This window comes from Caretta caretta, chromosome 1 (genome assembly GCF_965140235.1).
Source record: "Caretta caretta isolate rCarCar2 chromosome 1, rCarCar1.hap1, whole genome shotgun sequence".
In the NCBI taxonomy this organism is placed as follows: Eukaryota; Metazoa; Chordata; order Testudines; family Cheloniidae; genus Caretta; species Caretta caretta.
In genome coordinates, this window is record NC_134206.1 from 343,142,439 (window position 1) to 343,168,133 (window position 25,695).

The following is a 25,695-nucleotide window of genomic DNA, read 5'->3' on the forward strand; positions in this document are numbered from 1 at the left end:
GCATAAAGTTAAGCAAGCGCCTCAGGCCTTGTCTACACTACGGGGGCTGGGGCGGGGGGGAGATCGAGCTAAGTTACGCAACTTCAGCTCTGTGAGTAAAGTAGCTGAAGTTGACGTACTTAGATCTACTCACCGCGGGGTCCACCCTACACGATGTCGACTGGAGACGCTCTCCCGTCGACTCCCCTTGCATTTCTCGTTCAGGTGGAGTACTGGAGTCGACGGGAGAGCGATCTGCGGTCGATTTAGCAGGTCTTCACTAGACCTTCTAAATTGACCCGGATGCATCGATCGCCGCACATCGAACCCCCGGTAAGTGTAGACAAGGCCTTAGCATTTGCAGGGCTGGGGTCTTAGGTGCATGCGTATCTCTACTCATGTGAGTAATCCCACTGGAATCAATGGGACTAGTCACTTGAGCAAAACTACGCACATGCCCTGCAAAGACCTATTGGCTTACTTACTGTGCATAAAGTTAAGCATGATTTGCAGGATCTGGGCTTTAAGGGGAGTTATATTATTCTGTCTGTTAACTCTGTTGTTAAGTACCATGGGGCAGGAATCACACTTTCCTCTGTGTTTTGAACAGCAGCCAGCATACTGTCAGCATTTTTAATAATAATAATGAGACTAAATGTTCCTTTATTCTAAACATGCACTCACTTCTCAGGGAGGGAACATAATTTTGTCCCACTTACCCCCCACCCCCTTGTTGCTTGCATGATTATTTGCTAAGTACATTAGCCATGCCTTCCAGACTTTTTGTGGCTCCATGGGAAATTCACAAATAGATCATTGGGGATGCTAAACATAGGATGTGTATTACAGTTACAAAACCTGAAACCATTATTTAGTGTAATGAGGCATTTATTTAGGTGCTCCTCTGAGGGGGCTGAGGTACATGCTTAACTTTACACACACCATTCACTCCAATGTGATTACTCACAGGTTCTGATATGCTACTGCCCTATACCCTGCATCCTCATTTACACCCGTGGGTGTAAACCTCCTACCGGACCGGAACAGTAGCATTTTACACCTACATTGCACTGATGCAAATGACTATGCAAGGGTGCTGGAGGATGGGGCCCAAATTTAAGCATGGGTGCAGTTTTTTGCAGGATTGGGGCCTAATTCTTGTGGTGGATTCTCCATCACTGACAATTTTTAAATCAAGAGCAGATGTTTTTTCTATAAGATTTGCCCCGGGACTTCTTTTGGGGATGTTCACTGGCCTGTGTTTTCCAGGAGGTCAGACTAGATGATCACTGTGGTCCCCTCTGGCCTTAGACTCTATGAATCTATGATCTATCAGGGCCAATTACCAAGGCGATCTCTTGTCCAATCAGCGTAAATTGACCATAGTGAGTGACATGCTCCATCCTAAATACCGCAATAAATAAACTTGGACACTCTTTTGAGGTCAGAAAGGGAGGGAAGGAAAGGATAAGTCCCTGTGTTCCTTTAAAACCCAGCTGTCCCTGTAATCCCGCGTGGGTGGAGGAGAAAGACACGCACAAATTCCCCCCGCTCGCCCCCCCATGATGGTTTCAAATTTAAAAAAAAAAAAAAAAAAACGGGTTTCAAAATCTCCCTCTTTCAAGGTGAGGCCTCTCAGACCTTGTGCTCTGCCACACTTCCCCTCCAGCCGCTCTTCCCCACCCAAGACCCTTGTAAGAAATTCAGCATCCCTTAAAGTAATTCCTACAGATAGAGATTTGTAAAGGCACAAATATTAAAAAAAAAAAAAAAAAAAGGTACGTAACTTGGCAGGCACAGTGTAATGTGGGGGATGGGCTGAGAGTCTCTCTATAGCTCGTACTTTAAAACCCCTCTTCAGTACAGACTGACATGTCTGTGGGCTCTCCTGCCCTTTCCCTGCAGAAAGCTCGCCATCCTGGGCTGAGGAAATCAAGCACAACAACGACAGAAAGTTAGTGCTGTCTGGCTCGACGCTCTGGAAAGGGGGGACTTACCAGCCTTCTCTTGGGCTTAATCAGGGGCCGGTTCTGCCCGTTCATTTTGTGATAGAGTCCACAGGCGTTACACAGATAATGCCCGGTGCCATCTCTCCTCCACAGGGGGGTTGAGGTAGCGCCACAATTTACACACTCCCTGCCTTCTGGAAACAAGAGGGCACACAGTTCACTTATGGAAAGCAAAGGGGGAGGGGTGGGGGACAAGTGTGAAAGGCCTTCGATCTGGCTCAGCCCCCTCTCCCCCAAGCGTCGCCTTCCCCCCAAGCCCTCTGCAAAGCCAGCTCATGGGCAGGGCTGCTTGTTCATTAGTTCACACACATGTTGTCGTTCTGGTGCCCAAACAAACTACAACCCCAAAGCTTTAGGGGCCCGATCCTTCCCCACCCTCCCCATCAGTGGAGGCAGGCTCAGTCCCTGGCTCGTTTCCTCTGAGCTGCGGGAAACTGTACACGAGCCTGTGCAGAGAGCATTACAGTTAGCAAGGGAAATACATTGCGGCCTGATCCTGCAGGACTGGCTAGCACCAGCTGCAATGAGTTACATGGGACTGCTTCTCCCACCCGTAAGGACACACACTAATATCCACAGGCGATCAAGCCACAGGGGGCCCAGCCTGGAACCCTTACTCACAGTAGCAGCCCTTACTTAGGGAGTGGTTCCATTGAAGTTAATGAAGCTAGTCCTGCCCGCAAAGTGCTACTCTGAATAAAGGCTCCATAGAATTCCTAACTCCCTTGCCTCAGCGGGCAGGTCAGAAGTCTTTGGTATCATCCAATGAGTTAGGGCACCAGCCAAATCGCATCGATTTGGCTTGACACCACCAATCGATCTTTAAAGTCTGAATGAAAGCCCTAGCCCAGCCCTTGCGCTGCCTATGAAGAGTTCCTAGAGGGCTGTGTTTTCTATTAAGTCAGGCAGCAAAGCAAAAGCATCAGCAACCGGTTCAGCGAAGGGAGAGATTTGGTCGATTTCTGGTGTATTCAATTAACAGGGAGAGTATTTCACTCGACTGGTGGAAAACAAACCGAAAACAAACTCAGATTTGGTGCCTCACCCACACAGGTGCATTGTCACTCTCATCTGTTGATGAGGCTTTTAATTAAGTCTTCCAACAGAGATACTTAAGGGACTCTGCGACACACATATGGGGCCAGTGCTGTGGATCTAAAATATTTTGTTTTTTCTCCTTCTTATCAACCTGCTTTCCAATTCCTTTCTTTCTGAAGCGGGGAAGGAAAAGAGGTTGTCGGCTGTCTACTATTTTAAGTTTGATCCTGTATTATTGCCAATTGTTTAACCTAAATAGGCAGTACCTTTACCGTTGCCCTGGCCTACAGTCTGCATTGCGTCCTTTTTCCCCACCGAGCTAAAGACAGGCTGAAATTGTGACAACAAACAGTAGGCTTTGGTTCAGGCAAACCATTTTTAAATCTAGCTGCACATCCCCAGAGCTTTCAATAATAAAATATCCTGGTGCTTATGCTTATTAGTTTGGTTAAAGATGATCACCTACAAACTAATAAATGTACTCAGGGAGCAAACACTAGGAGGATCAAAGCTGATCGCTGCACATAGAAGCGTTATGGCCCAAAGCTTACTTTTAGGCATTTGGGAACAAGAAATATATGGGTTCTTGCTACAGTCACAGGAGTGGTTTTTGTGCTACAGTGCTTTGTTGAACCAACCCAGCCCCTACCAGTACAGGACCCATCCTCCCGCAGGGAAACAATTCATTTCCCTTCCTTCTTTGAAAGAAAAGAAGAGCTCGTTTATAAACCTCCCAGCTGCTTGCAAGCTGAGCCCCGGCCTGCTTTAATAAGCCTTCGATTTCAAAACGAAAACGCTTCGGGTTCATCATAAAGGAGGGGTCCGATCCTGCCATCCGAACAACAGACCCAGAAAGGGGCAGGAGCCAGCCCGCCCTTGGTGTGTGTGAAGGGGGTTCTGCCCCCCGGAAAAGGGCGGCCGGTCCCCATAGTATTTGCATATGTGACTAGTCCTATGCACTGCAACGGGATGAGTCTGACCGAGAGCTCAGCTCAGGCAAGCCCCCAGCCAGGGCGCTCCTGTTCCAATCTAGCCGCACCTAACACGCCCCGGGGGAATTAACTCGTGCCTGGCTACACCGCGTTCGAGGGCCCTGTCGCCACGTTCCAGACAAACAATCCGAGCGTGGCTCGAGCCCGCGGGCCCATGCCCGGTCCCAGCCGTTGCGCTCCGCGGTTTGCTGGCGGAGAGGCCCCGCTGCGGGGGGGGGGGGGGGGGGGGGGTTGGAAGCGGGGCCTGCGGGAGCCAGGCGGGTGGCTCGCTCTGTGTAGGCAGCCGGGTGACGAGAACCACAGCGCGACAGCCTTAAACATGGCAACAGCCCCATGCAAAGAGCTCCCCTCTCCCTCCCTAACACGCTGCTCTAAGGACACTCACTCCCAGCCTCCGCTGAGCAGCCAGGCTGGGCTGGGGGCCGCTGGCGCAGCGGGGAGATGCTGCCGGTTTATTTGATTCGCACCGTGCCTTTGGGGCCCATTACAATCCGTGCATTAAAGAAGAAAGAAAGAAAGAAAGAAAGAAAGAAAGAAAGAAAGAAAGAAAGAAAGAAAGAAAGAAAGAAAGAAAGAAAGAAAGAGGCATCCGCACCCTAACCACAAACTTCAACCGTTTTTCCAAAACGCGGCCGCCTGGTCTGCCTGTTGTAGAGCATTTGCAAACAGCAAAACCCCACAAAGGTAGCAGCCGTTTCTCCCTCCTTCACCTGCGACACCTCCAGTCCCTTTGCCCACCCACCTCCCCGGCTTCCCAGCTAGCTGAGGTTGAAATGGCAACCCCACCACAAAGCCAGCGCTGCTTTTGGTGATGCAGACCGCAGCTGTCTTTCTAGAAGTAACAGAGAGTGGCAGCAGGAAAACAAAAACAAACAAGCCAACAACACTTTGGGGAGCTTTGAAAATGACTGGCCGGGCGCACACACCGGGCAGGCTGTTTGGGGCACGGCTGCTGCTGCAAACGCCACCTCTCCACCATCTACTGGACACCCTCTTTCCTAACCTGCCGGTCCGGGTTTTAGGGCTGGGAGCTCGCCTTTCAGAAAAGGCAGGAGGCGCATGGGCTGTCTAAAATCAAGACAAAAATGCCCCGGACTTGGTTCCCCACACAGTCCATTCGTTTTCCTTCCCCCTTGATACACTGATCAGTTTGTTCCCCTTAACACTGGACATCACTAGTAAGTTCCTCTTGCTGTTCTATTCTCTTTCCCTCTCTTTTGTTTCACTCCATCTCTCTCTCTCTCTCACACACACACCCCCGTCTGCTTTCATGTACAGAACATGCAGGTCTGGGGTTTTTTGTCACTTCTAACCGCATCCGGACCCTATTAAAGTTCCTGGCGTTGGATAAACAATGCAACTGTCGCGTGCAGCAGTCTGAAAATAATTGGATTAGCTCGAACATATCAGCTAAATAGAGACAGTCCCTGCCCAGACAGTCAGAGTAAATGTCACCCTGGAAAAACCCTGAAAACCGATCGCGTTCATGCCAGGCAGCCTCCACGGAAGGGGGAGTGGAGGGAGTTTTGACTAATCGTGCCCTGCTGCACACAGAGGGAGAGAGCATGGGATATATTGGTTTTAAAAGTCCAGCTCGTGAAATCTTTGGGAGTGAGACCCCCCAGCCGGACAGCCTAAACAAAACTCTCTTTGCAGAATGCTTTCCCAACGCTGCTGCAAACTGGCTTCTGGGCTGGGGGAGCGAGACCGGGAAGCGGGCTCTTGGGGGTGGATAAATCCTAGCTGGTTTGTTTGCCTCTTTGCCCAGTAAGTCACTGAACCGATAGGTACACGTCGATTTCCTGAGGGTGCTGGGTTCTGTGACAGCTCCCCGGGAGAAAAAAATAAAGCTGAAGTCCCCTGTTATCCCCGCCGCTTCAAGCACACCAGTTACAGAGGCCCTGGTTTTAGCAGCTTTGGGGTGGATTGGGGGCTGCAAAAGGGACTGGTACAATTCCTTCAGGTTCTCTTCCTTGGGACCGGGGCATCCCCCAAGATTCATGTCGACAAACTGGTAGGCGGATTCGCTGCCCTAGAATTAATCTGGGGATGCAAACTTCGGCTGGGACTTTTTACAGCCTTTACCCTGACTGTGTGGCAGGGCAGCTGGGACGTCCTTTTCCCCCACCCCCGTTCACACACACACACCCCTTTGGTTTCTTACAAAGTCCTGTTGCACATGGCTTCCCACTCCCACCCCCCTCAGTGTTGCTTGTGATGGGAGGGGGGGCTGATCTGGCCCGCAGGGAGGCCAATATAATATGTCCCAAAATTGAAAACACCTTCTCCAGGGTCTGAGCTTTAGAGAAGGAGCGTGTCTGTAGGCCTGCCTACAGGGCTGATCCTTGATCAGGTAGGTTCAGGGCCTCTCCTAATTTCCCCTCCCTATCCCAGGGGTTAATAACCCAAGAACCCTACCTGTACTGGAGCGCGCTTTTGGTCTCGATTTGCACCCAAACCCCGTAGGCGACCCCCCTAGGAGGCTGCTCGGAGGGAAGAGTCCAGAGCTATATTCTGGGACGTAGGGCGGGTAGGTGGTGATGGGGTGGTGAGCGGAAGAGGAGGCCCCGCCTAGCGATGCCATGCTGCTGCGGGAATGAGAGGACTCCAGCTTCATGGTGTCCGCCAGGGACACCTGGTACTTGATGCATTCCTTCTCGTCCTGCCGGTTGGAGCCGGTGGATCCCGGGGTGGAGATGGAGGGATCCGGGGAGACATCTTTGGGAGGAGTCGGAGGGAAGGTGAAAAGGTGCGGGCTGGAGTGGCCGGCGGATAAAGTGGAGGAGGAAGCCGGCGGGTAGACGGAGAGGGGTCCCGGGGAGCTGTGATGGATGGAGGTCTTGGAGAAGGGACTCAGGTTCCAAGGAGACGCGCTGTGGTGGCTCCCCAGGGCTTTGCTCCCGTCCAGCCAAGGGAGAGATCCGTGGAGAAGCGGTGGGCGACACACCTGGCTCCCTGCTAGGAGAGAACAGAAGCAGGCCAGGTTACACTCCCTCCGGGATGGGCCAGCACATGCAGGACCCCCAAACTAGCTCTCCTTGTCACCCACCTAAGCCCTACTGGTGATAACCTCAAGAAACTTAGCCCACACAGTGCTCTGCTCCCGGGGGTCAAACCAGGAGAGAAAAGGGCAGCAGCCAGGGCACCAAGAGCTATGAACCTGCGGGCCTGAGCAAAACTGAGCGTAGGGCCCGGATCCCGCAAAAACTTACTCTGTGGCTTAACTGTAACCCCCAGGCTAGTCCCTTTGGCATCAGCCCTATGCCTAGAAGTAAAAGCTATTGCCGGATCGAGGCCCAGAGTGGTGCTCAGGTGTGGTTGGCTGGAGGGCAAAAGGGAGTCAAGTCTTCGGATTTGTCAAGCCCTTAGTAAATTTCCCTCTCCAATCAATCGTACAAGGCCTCGCCAGTGAAGATCCCACATGAAACTGCAAACCCTCCGAGGAGAATCCATTCTGGCTAGTTCTGAGCTATTATTGGGTTCTTCATTCACTGCACTTAAGTAACCATGAACTGGAGGCACGGAGATATTTTGTCCACAAGAAGAGAGCCAGGAGAAGACAGTGATGTGTTAATAACCTTTTTTCTTTTCACCATTAGTCTGTTTTCACACATGGGTTTGTGTGTGTTTGACTCAGACAGCTTTATAAGGACAATATCACACACACACAAAGTGTCAGTGGTCTCAAAAGATCTTTACATTAGATATGTTCAAACCTTATCTTAAAATATACAGCTAGGCTTCCTAACATTGCACTGGATTTTTGCAAAAAGAAAAGGAGGACTTGTGGCACCTTAGAGACTGACCAATTTATTTGAGCACAAGCTTTCCTGAGCTACAGCTCACTTCATCGGATGCATGCAGTGGAAAATACAAGTGGGGAGATGAGCTGTAGCTCACCAAAGCTTATGCTCAAATAAATTGTTTAGTCTCTAAGGCGCCACAAGTCCTCCTGTTCTTTTTGCGGATACAGACTAACACGGCTGCTACTCTGGATTTTTGCAGTTTCCTTTGACCATTTTATCCTTTTATGTGATTGCAAAAAAAAAACCGCTTAATGAAATTTACATTATTTTTTTTTAAAAATAGGACGGAAAACATATTGAACCCCAGGACAGTAGCCAGGTTATGCTTCTTGTGATATTTCTAACGATATATTGATCTCTGCGGAGGCATTCAAATCTATAGCTAGCTATCCTGATCATTGTAAATATAAAAAGTTACAGAGATCGAAATAGATACAGATATTTAGAGACACAGATCGCTAGCTAGAGTGATATATGTGCTCTCTCTATATATATATATATATGATCTCTGTGCGTGTGTCCCAGGGTTCTTATCATGTTAGCCATTTGTGAACAATACTGAAAGTCAATGTGCTAAAGGAAGGGGAGGTGGGTTATATGAACAGGAAGGGTCAACATTCATTATCTTATCCAGGAAGTAACATAGTAAATAATATTCGGGCTACACCCGAAAGACCGCATTTCCACTTTCTGCTGATAAATTGGGAGGGGGAGAGAATAAAAGCTGCTGATCCTTAGCAATAATTATCTTAAAGAGTCTAAAAGCGGAACAGTGCATTTACTGAACAGCGATCAATGCTCACTCAACAAGTAGCTGAGGTCCTGTGCGCTGATCAGTGAATCCGGATTAGCGCCGATGCCCAAACGGTTATCCTTTTCCATTCAATTTTGTTTTATTTTAGGGTGGGGTTTTTTTCTAATTTATTTCAGACCTAGGGTTCCTGCAGAGTGCGCCACAACTGGGATCGCTCCCAGGTTTACAAGGTTATGCTTTGCCTTTTAATCCGAAAGAAAACTCCAGAGCTACGAGCTGAATCGCTTTAATAATTTTTTTTGAACGGGGGAGGGGGGGCAGGAAAAGATTCATCTTGAAACGTATTTAGGCCCTGTAAAAACAGTACATGTGTCTCCTCGGGATAGCTGTGTGTGAGGCTATGTGTTTGAATTATGATATAGATAGTAAATTCCCATTACATTCCCATTATATATAGCTACATACATAATTACATGTATGTGATGGATCATAACGCAACACGTGATGTATAAGTACACGTACAATAATGTATAAAACACACTATAATGTGGCACAAGACCAGAAAGCCAGGCTTTCCTATCAAATCTATTATTTTCCCATCAAGGGTGAATTTAACATCCCAGCCGTGAACACACCCATCCCCCCTCCCCTAACAGTAACTGATAATGCTACAAAGAATTCTACTGGAAAGGCAAAATAACACTGAAAACCAGATCCCCCTGGAGTTTACTTGTTGGGGCGGTGGGAAAGATTTGCATCCAGTACTTTTTTCTTTAGCGCTTATTTGGGACAAGCCAACTCAGAAATTCAGTAGTGGCATCGTTTTGCCAGCGATGGCTGGGGTTTGTACTGTATTCGTTGGCTGGAGGAATACATCGGCTGCTTAGGATTTATCTATACTCTATAGCTAGTCACAGGCCCACACCAAAAGGCCATGCACGCGTTTTACGCCACATGAGGACATTTGCGCAGGTTACAGATTCCTGGGCTTCCTTCAAGGCGCCCTTGTTAGTTGCTAACAGCTACCGCTTGCCTGCTCCTATTGCTTATAATGAGCGGTGTATAAGAAGATACACACAAACGCTGTCCTGTTTCCGGCACGAAAGCCTGGCCGCTGCCAACCTGCGCGCAGCATGCGGGGGGCCCCACACCAGGGCCCGGGAGGGGAGAACTCACCGTGATGGGCCGGCGGGTACCTCTGCACCGTGGCTCGGACCGAATTGCCATAGTACGAAGGGACGTGATTGCCTTGTCCGTCGATGTTAAAAAGTACATCCACCTCCTCGGCCAGCGGGTACTGAGTTGGATCCATATAGGAATGGCCGAGCCCTGGGTGGTGTGAGTCCGGATGCTGCCCATTCAGCACCGCGGGGTGATGGTGGCTCACCCACCGCGGCTGGTCGGTAGTCACCTCCATCGCGCTCTCTCGGTGCGGGGCTGTCTCTCCTCCTCCTCCCCAAACTGGGCAGGCTTGCCGCGGGAGGGTAGGCGGCGGGTTGATATATAACAGAGAGATGTTGTCGGGTTTAAAAAAAATAAAAATAAAATGATAATAATAAGCGATTCCAAAAAGATGACAAGAAGAGTAGGGAAAACAAACAAAAAAATCTAAGAAGCGAGATCCCAACAGTATCTTCCGCTCTTTGCAGAGGTTTCTCTTCTTTGATCACCTGCAGTGAGAGAGAGGAAAGGGGGAACGAGCAAGAGAGAGAGCGAAACGTGTTTGAGCACTTCTGGGCTTCATCACCAGACTTTTAGGCAAGCGAAAACAAGCCCCTCCACAAACAGCGATCTTTGAAAGTCCACCTATTGTCCTAAGCACTCGACCCACCTATCCGACTAGGACACACACGCTCTCTTTCTCTTTCGATCTCTGTGCAGCGGGGGAATGAAATCGACCAGAGTTACAGGCGCAGGCGTTGCTGGGGGCGCCTGCAGCGGCGGCGGCCCTTTTCCTCTCTTTTCTTTCTTTCCTTCTTTCTTTTTTTTTTTTTTTTTTTTTTTTTTTTTGGTAAATGTTTGGTCAGTTTCGCCAGCGATGCGCCTACTTAGAAGCGGGTGCAAACTGCTGCCTCGGAGAGCCCGAAGCGTTTTTCAGGGCTTTTATTCATTATTGTGCAATAGAAAGAAAGAAAGAAAGAAAGAAAGAAAGAAAGAAAGAAAGAAAGAAAGAAAGAAAGAAAGAAAGAAAGAAAGAAAGAAATTCAGCACAAACCTTGGTGGAGAAGGAGTATGTGACCCAGGAGAGATGAAGTTGAAACTGCTTGATGAGATCAGATTGTGCTCTCTCTCTCTCTCTCTCTCTGTCTCTCTCTCTCTCTGTCCTTCCCCCCCCCTTTCTTTTTTTTTTTTTTTTTTTTTTACAGGGAAGGCATTCTTTCTGAAAGGAGCAGGGTGGCGCCAGCCGGCTCAATGCTCACAGACAGCTGTGGCGAGACGCAACTTAAGGAGGTTCTACTGTCATCAGCCCGGAGTGGGAGGAGCCTGTCATGGGATAAGGAGGGGACAGGGCACGAAACACAAGGAAACGGCAACCCAGATTTACTCCGTTCTACTTTCGCCCCCCCCCCGCCCCCAATATTCCTCCCCCCCCCGTGACCGGAAAGTCTTTGAAAGCATCGCCTCGTTAGGCTGGAAATGCGGAGAAAGCGTTAACACCACTTTTTAAGGGGGAGACTATTCTAATGCGCATTACACAGAAATGTCACTGAGGGCGCATCCAATTGGCACGTGTGTCTCATTATATTATGTTATTAATTATTATTATTTTCTTTCATTCCTATGCGCCAGCCCTACTCTTACTTACTTACTTTGTTCCGGAGAGACACAGAAACTGAAGACACAACCCGGCCGTCAAGACGTTATTTTCTATGGTGACTTCAGGCCACTGTCGGAAGAGTTTCAGAGAGCAGGTGAAGGATAGGTGGGGAACTCTACATTCTTTGTCAAAGCGGCAAAGAGTCCTGCCGCACCTTATAGACTAACAGAGGTGTTGGAGCATAAGCTTTCCTGGGTGAATACCCACTTCCTGGGATGCATGGAGTGGAAATTTCCAGCGGCAGGTATAAATATGCAAGCAAGAATCAGGCTAGGGATAACAAGGTTAGTTCAATCAGGGAGGCTGAGGCCCTCTTCTAGCAGTTGAGGTGTGAAAACCAAGGGAAGAGAAACTGCTTTTGTAGCTGGCTAGCCATTCACAGTCAAATTTCAGAGTAGCAGCCCTGTTAATCTGTATCCGCAAAAAGAACAGGAGTACCTGTGGCGTCTTAGAGACTACCCAATTTATTTGAGCATAAGCTTTGGTGAGCTAGGGCTCACTTCATCGGATGCATGTCTCAGATACTAATGTATCATTTTAAAGCATTACCCCTTCCAGGTCAATTAGTTAATTCCAAGTAGGGCTAATCTGGGGGGACAGTTGTACTTTAGAACGTGTGTGAGAGAGTGTTTGTTCCTGAAATGTGTCAACGTCCTGGAACAACGTGAAGAAACATTATTTCAGAAATACCCATGCTTTTGGAATTGTTCCTTTATTACACCCGATTCCATTCAGCTGAGAAGAAAAAGAGATCCACGAAACAAAGCTCAAGCAGAACGTGGTTTAACCTACAGTACCATTAAAATAGTGAAGCGGGCGCGGGGAAGGGGGAGGTTGTTGGGGGGAGGGGCTGTTGGGGTTTTTTTGTTCGTTTTTTGTTTTTGTGGTTTTCTTGTTTGTTTGTTTGCTTTGGCTCTGTTCGTTTGTTTTCTGGTCGGGAAACCAAGCTACAGAGTTGCAGCTGAACGTGCCTGCTGCGATCTCCTTTCTGGGTCTCAAACTCCACCGGCGAGAAAGAGAAAGTCCCTGCTTTCTCAGCGCTCATCTGACCACTTTCATTTCCACCGCCGGCACAAACAATAACGAAAACATTAATGCCCCATTACGACCCATGTGGCCTGAGCATGCAAACGGAGTGCCCAGAGCCAGCTCAGTGGGGGAAAGAGGGCTCGGGACGAGCCAGCCAGGGACTGGCTCCTCTGAGCAAGGGGTGTACCAATCAGGAAGGAGCAGGAAGAGGGCGCTTGTGAAAGCCTGTCCTGATTGGCTGGGAGCTTTCGAACGGGCGAGGGCCGTTCGGTCTATTGAGCCAGTGCGTCCCCTAGTGGTTCAGAGGCAGGCGCTGGCTTTTTCAAACGTGCAACAAGTTGCATGGCTGCCCCGGAGGAGATCGCAAAATAGCAAAGTGTCCAGTAAATAAATAATTAAATTAAAGCGTGCACGGATCGGGGAGAAGGAGCGGGGGGACTTCAAAGGCGTGAGGGAAATAAAGTGCCAGGCAACAATATATACGTGGATCTATACATGGGCAGCAGATTGATCGTGCCATGTAGCCCCATTGTCTGAGTACACGCCCCAGCACTTCAATGAGGAGCGTTTAATTAATGCAAAAGGCGACCGACGCAGTCCACTCCCCAGCGCTACGGGCTAAGTGGAAAACGGCGTCCTTTGAAAAAGGTTTCAGCCTCGGCCCTTGTCCCAGCGGGCCAACACCTTATTGATTGGGCCCACAGCAGCACCAAAAGAGGTATACAATCGTTCCGCATATGTCAGTCCTCCAAAGCTTTAATTAGTCAGTCTTTTATGCAAACTGGAAATTGCTGCGCACACAGCCGACAGAGAGAGAGAGAGATTTTATGGTGAAATAGTCATGACAGTTAAATACATTTATTATGCACATGTTTGCACGTATGCAAATTGAATTGGTTGTATTACAAAAATGATATATTCTAATTTGTAGATCTCTTCCTAGCGGATAAATTGCTACCTACATTCAGTTACTTTTCTGAGTTGGGCAGTTCTGAGGTGTAGAGACAGAGAAAACATACTGCCGAACTGTTGTGCTTGCAGGAGTAAACGGATAAATATCGGTTTATCCATCCCGGTTAGAACATGAACTCTGGGGATGCAAGACATTTAAAAGGTGGTGGGGGGCCACGGATATAAACAAGTCCAAGGGCTTTTAACTAATGCAATAAAAGGAGATGAGCGAATCACTCAATAGCTCATCTCCCGGGCTCTCATTCGGATCTGCTGAGTGTACAGCTCCGAGCACCGTGCTACCACTTTGCCCAAGCAAGCAGGTTTGATTTCTGGGTGCGCTGGCATGGCTTGTTTGTTGCCCACAGGGCGCTGAGCAGTCAGGTAGGCACCCGGGGGCTGAGTCGCTCGAAGGGGATGCTCTGCGTAATGGAGCCGGGGCTGCAAGGAGGGGTATTCAGTGTCTGCTTCCCAGCTTCTCCCCCCGCCTCCCTTGGACTCCTGGATTGACAGTGTGTAATTGGGAAATGGGAGGTTGCTCTTTTGATCCTCTCTGCATTGCCCTTCGCTGGCCAGCCTAGCCGACGCCACAGGGCATTGACGTCAGGAGCCGAGCTCAGAGCCATGCTGCCGAGGGGAAGCCATGCAGCGTGCCAGGGAGCCCATTAGCAGGGCAAGAGGCAGGCAGGCAAGGGGCTGCAGAGAGAGAGAGAGAGGCGCTTCTCGGGGCTGGAGGGGGGCTTACACACACACACGCCAAGAACCGGGCGCTCAAGGAGCGCCGTGGACTAATTAATCTGAGACGCATTAGGTTTGGACCAACTCTTCAATGCTTATAGAGAGTAACGGTGTCAGTGTGTCCACACGATTCCCTTTTCCTCCTGCTCTCTCTCTATCCCCGCTTCTTCCCCCCCCCCCACCCCGGACTGGGATGGAGGGGGCACATGGGCAGGATTCCCCCCCACCCACCCCCAGCCTGTAACATTTGCTGGCCTCTCGGGTTCCCTTGCTGCACCTTAGCCTGTTCTCTGCATTGGCAATTTCACCATCGGAGAGTGGATGCTGCAAAAAGCGTGGTCTCTCTCTCCCCAGTCTCCTATAGGTAAGAGGGATTCTACTTGGATGTTCCTTTTTTACTTAATGTCATTATGTATTGCTTAAAGCGATCATAGGAGGGGGAATCCTGCCGGGCTCCATCAATTTCAAGGGAAATTCTCTTTTTTAGCGGAGGAGGCGGGCAGAGGGTCATTTCAAAGGCAGCCCCTTCTCCCCCCTCTGACTGTCCAACGTTGCAGTGGGTCTCATGATGAGACAAGGAACATTTTATGAAGACCCCCTCCCCTTATACAGACCGAAAGCCCCGGAGGGAAACAGGAGATTTCTAGAGAAGATTGCGTTGGACATTTAAAAACCCCTCCCCCCAAAAAAGTGAATTAAGATGATCATGGTAATAAGATCAGTGTTTTCAAAGCGCAGATGTTACGATGCCGTGACAGGTTAGGTGAGATAAAACTGTATTTGGAAAGAGTTATAGCCAAGCCCACATAAATTCGCAGGCGTGCAGAGAGACAGTAAAAAGGAATATTCATGTAGAAATCCTAAAGTTGCTAATCCCAGCAAAGAAAACTTGTGTTTCTGGGAGCCTTGGGCGATCATTAAACTTGTTTACATAAGTGATTTGGAGGAGAAAAGGAGAAGAAATGTTTCAATTTGCTGCAAAAACATAAATATGTGCATTAGGGCAAATATGGATCATATCCGGCACGAGGGTAGAACTGAAAATATGCACTTTATGGAACAATCTGACACTGATTAGGGCATGGACTGGAATGGCCTAACAAGTCTACCTACTATAGATCTTCGACTGAACTCTGCTTTGTAAAGGACCCTGGACTAATTCCACCTGCATCCCCAACCCTTGTGTTACAAATCTGTCAGCCTTCTCTTTAACGTCGAATTTTCTGTGCAACTCTTGAGGCGGGGGGGGGGGGGGGGGGGAAGACGACGACGACAAAATGTGATCAAAAGAATCCCGGAGATTTAGGGCTTGTGGATTGAAAGCAAACACCTCGGATGACATGTGTATTGGTCCTTAATATGCAGAAAATACTAGCGAAGTATTTCTTCATTAGTCCTCAATACTCCTCAAACAGTCCGGGGATAGAGTTTAAGAGCAGCCTAAATACCAAAATAACAGCAGTGATAATGGCATGGCAATCTATTTACCGATGGTGGCTCCCTGAATCTGAACATCAGCCTTATAATTCCTGGGGAGCTAAAGAGAGTTAGGGTTCCCTACGCGTCTATCCGGACAGTACAGGCGGCTCAGCTCAGCCCGGGCTGTTCCTTCCCCCTCCTTGTCCAGCTGAGCACGGTGTAGTTTGACATAATTCCTCCCACCCCAGCAGGGGCTTTAATTGACAGCTCGGTTCTAACAGGGACCCATTGTTGGAGCAATTAGCAAAAAAACAATAGGGGTTGCGGCGCGGGGGGGGGCGGTTAATTCGATTTGAAGGTGAGGGATGTGGCGCTGAGATCATGCAGGGCGGTCTGTAGATCTTTTCCAGCTGAGAGAGCGAGAAGGAGCCAGAAGTCACAGCGGCTTGGGGCAGGCAGGAACTGGAGGGAGGAGGGAAGGAGGCAGTTTTTTGGGGGGTGGGGGTGGGAAGAAGGGCTCCCTGGCTGGGAAAGGTCCGTCACACACAAAACAGGCAAACACAACCCCTACACTCCCCTCGGGAAGGTTTCTCTAGTACCCCACAACCAACCGAGGATGCCCGCCCCAAAGCCACCCGGGGTCTCTGAAGGTTGCCGGACCGCTGCAACGGGCATGGAGCTAGCTGAACAAAGCCAGGCCAGTCCCGGTACCCGTGTGAACGGCTTGGCTGAGAAGGGGAGTGGGATCCAGTCGTTAACAGCTGGGGAGCACTTTCCCGAAAAGTCTCTCTCCCAGTCGAAGCCTCTGTGGCTGGGTTCGTTCGGTGCCCATCATTATTACCAGCACCTGGTCCGAATTTCTACGTCTCCTTGGGACGGGGAAAGGAAGAAGCAGCCCCCCTCCCCCCCCCCCAGCCCCTTTAGACTACAGTTGACTGAAAGCGGATTAAATTACGTGTGCCGGGTTGGGATTTTTACAGGGGACGAGAGGAGTACAGGTAAAGCTGTCTAAACAGCCTGGGGCTACCGATCGGAGGGTTATGCAAAGGACACGGCCCAGGGCAGAGCTCCGAAGACTTTTTGCCGTGTAAAACAACTTGTGCTCCATCAAGGGGGACGGGGGGGCGGGAAAAGGGGGGAGCGGGGAGCCCCATATTCCAGCCTCCGCCGGGGGTGGGGAAGTGTAAACAGCCTAACGTCAATTCGGCGTTGTCACCCCCTAGGATGAAGACAACAGAAGCCACAACCGCTTAAAGCCAAACAAATCGACCCCCTAAAGCCCGGTGTGTGAGAAGGAGATGGATGGGGACGAGGCTGGATTTGCAGAACTGTTCTGAGTTTAAACAAAGAACGAGAGAGGCGAAAGCTCCCCCCCCCAGCACACGCCACCCCCTATTGCAATGAATCAGCCAGAAACGATCTGTTCTCCCCAACCCCTTTATCCGTGAAAAGGGAACCACAAGCAGGAAGCGCTGCTCGGTTCGGATTTTTCTTTGGTTTTATTTTTTTTTATTTTATTTTTAAAGCAAGCCTGCCCTAATGGACACTGAGGTGCTGCCTCACGCCCTTGGCTCTGAAAGGAGCCCGATGGGGTTTTTTCGAATAATTTCACCTCTCTCCCTCTTTTGCAAATCAGGAGGAAACACAAAGGCGCAGACACGCACCAGACTGAAAGAGAGAAAAGATCAACGACTGATTACCCCGTTTCCAACGATCTTTCCCCTTCCCCTCTCTTACCCTAATTCCCCCCCAAAAAAAAAATCAGACGAATTGTAGCTAGAGAGGTGGGTGGGTGGAGAAAGGGGGAAACCCCTCATCTGCCCTAAGCAAACAAATTCCAAGAATGAAAATTGGGGGAGAGGTTGGGCCTTTTCTTGCGGGGGGGAACCCCCTCTCCCCCTTTGAAGCTGAGGAGAAGGGCTACTGCCCCAGGACACAAGGTCCGAGAAAGGATCAAAACCGGCTCCGCGAGTCCCAGAGGCGCCCTCTCTGCCCCTTGCACATTCCCAAACTGCACAGCAGAGACAGAGAGAGAGGAGCTCGGGGAAAGAAGAGGTGTCCTGTCCTGTCAGGGTTATTGGTACCCCCAGCTCCTCTCTAGGCCGGGTGATGACACCCACATAGAGCAGGGCTTGTTATCCATGCAGGTCAGTTTCAAGCTTCGACCTGGTAAATTCCACTTCCATTTTTTCTTCAGCGTCAGACACATACACACAAAAATATTATAATAATATTAGATAACACCCCCCATCTTTCAAACGTAGCTACTTCGAGATTTAACTCGAATCGGTCCGTATTTTGGAAAGATGTCTGGAGACAGAGAGGAAAAAAATCCGAGGGTACAGCAAGATAATTCACTGCCACTGAGGACAGGTCCCAGAGAGTCTTACGGCAAATAAAGCGACCTTCTCTCTTCGAATCATCACTTGGACGTAGAAAAAAAATCTATTCCCCCCCCCCCCCACCTCATCCGATTGATCTTAACGCCGAGAGTTGAAGAAGTTAATTTATAAACCAGTCCTGCTTAAACCCACCGCTACATTCGCCTTGAAAGGAGTGAACGCTCACCTCTAGGTAGGAATTCCTCGCTTCTTTTCAAGCAGCCAAAAATATTCTCTGCCCCCTCCACCCTAAAGGAAGTCTACGTGGGTAAGGGTGCATTTAGCGCCTATCCATCCTTCATCGCTTGGGACAATTTTGACCGGTAGATTCAAAGGCGAATTTAAACGAATCTTGAGGGCAGCTGGTAAACCAGCTGGTTTTTAATCCCAAACGACACTTTATTTACCCGGGGAGTCCCACAAAATGGCTACGAATGAAGCTATAACCAGGTTTAAAGCCTTTAAAAAAAAAAACATTTGTCAGCCTCGCCTCTGGCCAGAGGCCCGTAACAAAGTAAAACACAATGAAAATATACCAAAGGAAGACGCCAGGGCAGGGGGAGTGAATGAATTAACAGCAAAATTTCCTTGTGGGGGTGAAAACATTTCTCTTTTCCCTTTACTGAGCAGAGCGTTCTGAATAACAATGGAAGTGACCTTCTTTTAAGGAATGTCTCATTCTCGCTACTGGAAGGGAATCAAGATCTGTGTGTATCCCCTAAACTAAATGATGCATTCCCTAAAATAAATCCCGCTGTCCCTTCATGCATATGTATTCTGTACCCTGGGTGTGTATTTTCGTGTGACATACAAAAAACTGCAGACACCGCACGACACACGATGCATACACATCATACATTATACACATCGATGCAGCGAATGAGTTCATGGTTTTTTTCACGAAAACAGAAGCCGAAATCTGGTTTAATTTGCCCTTCGCTGAATGTAACCTCGCTGCGGATGGATCGTTTTATTTCCCCCATCTCACGAAGGTAGATCGAGTCAGGGGAATCTAAGGAAAACGAGACATTTACACCAGCTATTTTGTCGTGTGATATTCCATCGCTTTCCCTGTTCGGTGGGACGCTGGATCTAAAGGGGATTGTCAGACTGAAGACACATTATCTGCCCTCACAGTAGGGCTTTTCCTCTCTAAAATCTCCCAGACAGAAGCGGGCGTTTGCCAGATAAATCCGTAGTTTTCGAGGCCGGTCATTGCTGCGAAGTGATCTCTGACTGGTGGCTAAACAGCGACTCTCCTAAGCTCTCTTTGGGCCTTTTAGGGGCTCTTGAGAACATTTGATTTTAATTGGATCGATTCTGTCCCCCTACCACACAACTTAACACGGAGACTGAAACACGAACACACAGTCTGCAAGCACGTACACGCTAACACAACACAAAGCTGACCCAAGTTAACACAATCCACCTATTGAACTACACACTAAAGCGCAAGCTAACACAGCCTGGGAACCGAAAACCCCATGGGAACCGAAAGACACACAAGCTCACACACTACACAGATGACAACACACACTAACCACAAACTCATACAACACAGAGAGGGAAATATACCTAACAATGCCCAGGCTCGCACAACACACGGATGGAAACAAACTTAATATACTAAGTAACGCAGTGAAACACATTAACACAAATCCTAACTAACAACACACACACAAAGGCATAAACCTCGAAATACACAAACTTCACATTCTCTCGGGGACACACAAATACAGGTCTACAACTTGAAACACACACACACACCCCAGACCAAATGACACGAGCCTTACATAAAAGACCCGGGCTACCTAGCTTTACAACTGCCGCCCATAAATAATGAAGAAAACAAGTATATCCAATGAGTATTAATTATCCGGTTACAGTAAAACCCATCACCTAATGCTCCCGCTCCTATTTATGGACAAATGAAGGTAAGAGGAGCTGACATTTTTGAATGAGCTCAATTACAGCTAATGCTCATTTCTTAACACTCAAATACATTTCCAAGGCACCCAATTACTAGTTTAAATACCCTACATGATCTAGCGGATGGCAAGTTTGGGGGGGGGAAGAGGTAGGAGGGATCCAGACACGCTTTAGGATGTAGTGAAATCATCATTCTCCATTATACAGGTACCAGTCCCTTCAAGAAACCTGTCTTAAAACAGCCGGACACGTCCAGCCAGACCATTTCCCGTTCTTTAGAAACCAGATTACATAGACAGCCGGCTCTAAATGGATCAACGCTGCGCTCAGAATACAGCCAAGGAGATTGCTGGGTGACTGGGTGAAGTGTGCTCTGATGCAGTCTGGTAGAAAGCAGTGTAGGATTGTATGCACACGCACATGCAGATGTGTGACAGAGGTAGGTTATATGTTTCTGTTCCTGGTACACTTATACGTAGGTGCACTTGTATTTGCTACCGAATATATGCAAGTGTGTGAGAGAGAAAGAGAGAGGGAGAGATTAGATATAAAAAGAATGATCTATATTTAGGGGAGAGCGTGTATACACCGATTCGCTCGTTGATTAATTACATTCTAGCAGACATATCCGTCTAATATCATTACCCACACAACTATAATACACAACACAGTAGACACGCCTAAACGCTTCTTCTCTCATCCCCTCCGTCTACACACGCAGATGTGCGGTGCCATCTGTGAAAGCAGCCCTGTCCCCGGCTACCCAGCACCCATAGGCAAAGCAGTTGTTGTCAACCTCTTCCAATGCTTTCCCCCCACGCCCCACCCCTCAGCTCTAGCTTTCAGAGGTAACAAGCTCTCGGGCAAGCTGGGTCTTCCCCCAAGGTCACTGAGAAACATCCAAATAGCTCCAGCGTGAAGACAAATAAGAGTGGGGTCGTGTTACATTTCAGCCAGCGTCTGCTGCCCGCTTTGAGCCGAGATCCCTTCTAATTCTCTCCACGTGGAGACGGGAAAGAGTGAGAGTGGGGGGAGGAGGGGGGAGAACCTCAATATTCACTGACCTGGGCAGCTGCTTCTTATTTTGTCCTGATCTGCTGACGATCTAAAGGCGGCAATGACAGACAGACTCGACTGCTCCGGCAGCTGCTGAGGCCGATGGCATCTCTCGAGCTTCCAGCGAGAAGTAAAACGTGGGTGATCCACATCCTCCGAACACCCACCCAAATCTCTGACCTCCTCCTCTCCTCCTCCTGGCTGTCTAGAAGATCAGAGCTCTTCCGGGTTGGAAAAGGGCAGAGAAAGAGTGAGAGAAATATGATGGGCATGCCATTACACACCCAGCCTGCGAATCACATGGGACGGGGGGAAGGGAGGGTGGGGGGAAGAGGCAGGTACTGGGGCTGGAAGTCGACTGGAACGGGGTGTAACCCGTGCCAGGCACGATGGTCGTTGCCTATAACGCCTGTAAAGGTGTTTTCTTTTGTTTTGTTTTAAGGATACAGTCGGTATAAATACGACCGGGGTTCGTTCCATTGAGATCAAAAGCTTTCGAGGAAAAGCGGTAACACCGCGTTGATTCCTGTTGTTTGTTTGTTTGTTTGTTTGTTTTTGGCTTTTGTGAGGCACTTTAGCGCGTGAGTCAAACGTCTGGAGAGCAAATAAACACGCACAGATCTGGAGAGAAAACTCTTGTGTCGCAGAGAACTAGAGAGAAAACACAAACCCTCTAACACGCTCATACATGGAGATCTGCCGAGAAAATCCACACACACACAGCTCTGTGGAGACAACTCCCACCCAGACACAAAGACCCGAAGACAAAACACACACTTTCAGGCAAAGTCACAAACACACAACTCTGCAGAGAAAACTCTCACTCACACGATGGCGGATTTTTAATTAGACCTGGATCCCACCGGCAGTGAAGACTGTTCACAGCGGGAAAGAGACTTGCTCAAGTTCTTGCTCCCGGGAGGTGAGATCCACCAGCCGTCGTCAAAAATCCGGTGGTGACCTTCCTAAAACGCAACAGGGCCGGATTCAGCCCCGTCCCCAGCAGAGAAGGGCTGACAATTTCTGAGTCGGGCCCTGCACCCAGGAAATTAAACTGTGTACGCTTTAAAAGACGCAAAAAATCACCTATTTTCCCTTCCCCGGAATGATACAGTCAAATGCCGTCGCTGGTGATTTTTAAACACTGTGTGTGTGTGTGTGGTTAAATACACCTCTGTTCTTGTGCCAGTTAGTTCGTACAAGACCAAAAACAAAACGAAATTAAAAAGCTCTTGATCTGAATGCAGCTCTGAAAGGGGGACGCGGGGAAAGCACCCTTTGCGTGAATCCTGCCTAGGAAAACACCCCACTTCTAAGCCGGTGGCCGCATTTCAAAAGTAACCGTGGGCTCTCCGTGCCCAGAGAGCAGCAAGGAGCTAACGCAGAGGGGCAGCCTGGCTGTGAAATCTTCCTTCACTGATGCAGTTGTTGGACAGCAATAACCCACGGCAAGAGCCCACTTCCATGCCCTCCTAGTTCGGGGAGATACGGAACGTGCTAATGTTAACCCTAAACCTTCTGACAGTCAGGAACCAGCACGTGTCTGTTTCAATCTGGCGCTTCCCGAAAGATCCTGGGTAGAATCGTTTCTATTTCGCCGAACTGGGGGGGGGGGGGGGGGGGGAGAATCGTTTACACCTTGGTAGTCCGTACACAGCTTTGGTGACAGGAAGACAAACGGCGGGTCTGCCCGGGCGATCCAGCTGTAACGCTTTCGATCGCGTAGCTGGGGCGTAGTTTAAATCGAGACTGAAGTGAGGGTCCAAATCGGACTGAGAACGGAGACCACCGGGCCATTTTCCTTGGGCACTTTTTATGGCGCTACCGTCCAAACCTCACTTTGGGGGGCCGGGGGAGGAAGGAGGGAATAAACCAAACTAAAATCAAGCCACCGATTTCTGCTCCCTGATGCAACTGATCGGGCAGGGCAGCGGCATAGGACCGAAAGGAAGGTTAATTCTCCCGTCAGAGTATTCGTACAGCAGAGAGCTAAACCCCTGCCCGAGATGCTTTTCTTTTGTTGGTGGAAGGAGCTCTATTCATGGACGAAAAGCCTCGGGCATGTCCAGAAAGACAGAATGCCGGACTGACACGTTTCCTAAGGAATCACCTGGAAATGTTGCCCCTAAAACGGAAGCCCAGGGCAGCTAGACTGTATTTTTTGCCATGATGTATATTTCACTCTTAGTACCAGAGAATAGAAGGCTGGGGGGGGGGACCCTCCACTTGAGTTTCGATGTCATCTCTTCCTCCTATACTTCACTAAATGACCCGGTGCCTACAAGGGAGAGCTTGTCCCCTGTATAGCGCGCAGCGATCACATCATGGCAGGGCCCCTGGTGCATATAGCCCGTGGCAATCTGCTCATTGATTTCAACGGGCTTTGGATCAAGCCTTGGGGCACCGGGCAGAAAATGCACCTTCCCTGCCCTGCTGTTGGCTCATCAGCCAAGCGAAGGGTGCCCGGCCTGGACGCCAGCAGGGGGGAGTCAGAGAAGGGGGCTTGGTTTGGTTTGGTTTTACCCCCGCTGAAACTAGGCTCAATAAATCAGCGAGTAAATTGATCATTTGCGGGGGGAAAAAATCCACTCCTAGCTCTGGGTTATTTTTTTCTGCTGACTCTGGCAATTTGCGATCTCCCTTTCTAAAGTGACTCTTTGTAAGGTGACGAGTAACCTGATCGCTCCCCCAATTCTATCTTTAGCGAACGCATTCATAGAATCATAGAATATAAGGGTTGGAAGGGACCCCAGAAGGTCATCTAGTCCAACCCCCTGCTCGAAGCAGGACCAATTCCCAGTTAAATCATCAATATTCACTGAAGGCGATAAATTAAAGATAATTAGGACGGCAGAGGGGAGTCGCTTCTCAATTAAATACAAATAAAAACAGGCAAGCGATGCCGCCGACAGTTTTAATTCGGATCCCGTCGAAACGGATGGAGAGCAGGTAGAGTTAATACAGACAAACATGGGCTCGCTATTCACGATCGTGTTAAAACCACGAGGCGCGCGAGTTTAAAAAAGCTTGTATTGAGCCTATAGGAAGAGCCTAAGCTAAATCAGGGAATAATAATAAAGAGCGAAGTGGGAATAAAATCTTAAAATAATTGTTTCCTCCATTATTAACCAATAGGATTATTAGCTGCGGTATATTTGGGTTATATTGTGGTTGGTTAAATGGTTGTAAGTTCAGCCATTAACGCTGGTGCCTACAGAAGCTCATCCCAAACTAAGTTGTCTGCTTGGAAATATGTAGGTGCAATAAACATGACGCTGCAGTATTGTGGGTCTATCCAGGATTACAGATATTACTGGGGGGGGGGGAGGGGGAATATTGAGTTTCATTGGATCTAGCTGGATCCAACTTCCCCTGGGCAAGTGAGCAACCTGCGAAATTGCGAAAGACAATCCAGACACCTTCTCTTTTGTTTCAAGATTCAGCCTGTATCAAGCCCTTTTCTGCAGCAGGGACTGGTAGCTGGGCGCGCGCCTGCGCGCTTGCGCGCACACACACATGGATTAACCCCACACCGTTAAATTCATTTCCAGAGATGATGACTGGCGCTTCAAAGGTTAAACATCACTAATGAGGTTTTAAATGGCACGCCGGGTTTATCATAAATATCTCAGCCCTCGATGCCTGCAGTTTCCATCCCAAACTACAGTAGAGCAATATTCAGATAGCAAAGGGTTTTTAAAAATACGACTTGTATTTTCAAAATCAGCCAGCCTTCAGCGATGCTAAATTTGCAGCGCGTGTGAAAATTTGCAGCGCACACAAAGACACGCCTGACATACAGGCGTAGATGCACGTTTTATATTTGGAGCCATCGAAATCAAGGACCCAAATAAACAACATCTATCCAGGACCCAGCAAAAGAAAGATTTGCAGGCGGTTCCTCCATAAATATCATCTACCTGGTGTGGTTATCGATAGCCCCACCGCCCTAAGGAACGGGGTGGTTAGCAAAGAGCAGGAATGTTTTATTCTCTATCATTCAAGCTCCTTCTCCTGCTCTTTTTTAAAATGGATCTTCCTCGCTCTCCCCGCCCCAAAAAATCAATAACAGCCCCACTGAAAGAAATACCCTCCTCGGATGGATATATATCTATATCTATATATATCTATCTATATATATATAGAGAGAGAGAGATAGATATATATATAAAACGTAATTAGAATTTTATTTTTCAAGCTAAATAGCTTCATCTAATGTTTCCAAGCCAGCCGCTTCGGCTTTGATGCTGTGCTCTGTGCGGGCAAACTGCATTCCCTTTAAAACGATTTCCAGTCGCTCCAGCTTTGTACATTCATATGATCGACCTAATGACATGGTGGGGAGGGTGGCGAAGAGGGGAAAGCTTTGGAATTGAAAATTCAAAGTTCATTCCCTCCACCCCGAATCAAGGATTTGGGAAGTAAAGTCAGAACTTGAGTCCAACAAATAACCCCGATTGCAAATTCCTATCAATTATAGACGTGAAGAGAAAGGGGAAAAAAAGATAGAAAATATATAAAGCACGTGGAAGTGCAGAATTTTAATTAAATCTTACTGCAGCGAGAACAACACAGAAGTGATTTTTCATTCGGAGCTCGCCTCTTGCTTGTGTTTTATAGCGTTTTCTTGCCTCTGACTTTATTTTAAAATATTAGACGAGGTGCAGAATTATAAATGACTCTTTCCTTATCTGTGCTGCTCACATATCCAGGATCAGAGGAGCTGATTAAGAAAGAAGTCAGAGGCACCGTTGGATTCATAATGATTCGGAATAATGAATCCTTATCTCTGCTTT

At 48.7% G+C, this 25,695-nt stretch overlaps 1 protein-coding gene across 10 annotated transcripts in view; it reads right to left on the reverse strand.

Moving 5' to 3' along the window:
• GATA3 (GATA binding protein 3) overlaps positions 1 to 21,134 on the reverse strand; it is a 33,032-nt gene extending 11,898 nt beyond the window's left edge. The window contains exons 1-4 of one of the 10 annotated variants that reach the window (XM_075124552.1): positions 20,908 to 21,134; positions 9,755 to 10,248; positions 6,437 to 6,976; positions 1,977 to 2,122 (exon numbers count right to left, since the gene is read on the reverse strand). In XM_075124552.1, the coding sequence (XP_074980653.1) occupies positions 1,977 to 2,122; positions 6,437 to 6,976; positions 9,755 to 9,995 (927 nt within the window). In that variant the 5' untranslated portion in view covers positions 9,996 to 10,248; positions 20,908 to 21,134. Of the gene's footprint in view, positions 1 to 1,822; positions 1,903 to 1,976; positions 2,123 to 6,436; positions 6,977 to 9,754; positions 10,249 to 10,793; positions 11,013 to 20,907 lie in introns of those variants that run through there. The other 9 variants (XM_075124556.1, XM_075124554.1, XM_075124555.1 and 6 more) reach the window with 9 other exon arrangements.
• Between the last annotated feature and the right edge of the window lie 4,561 nt (positions 21,135 to 25,695).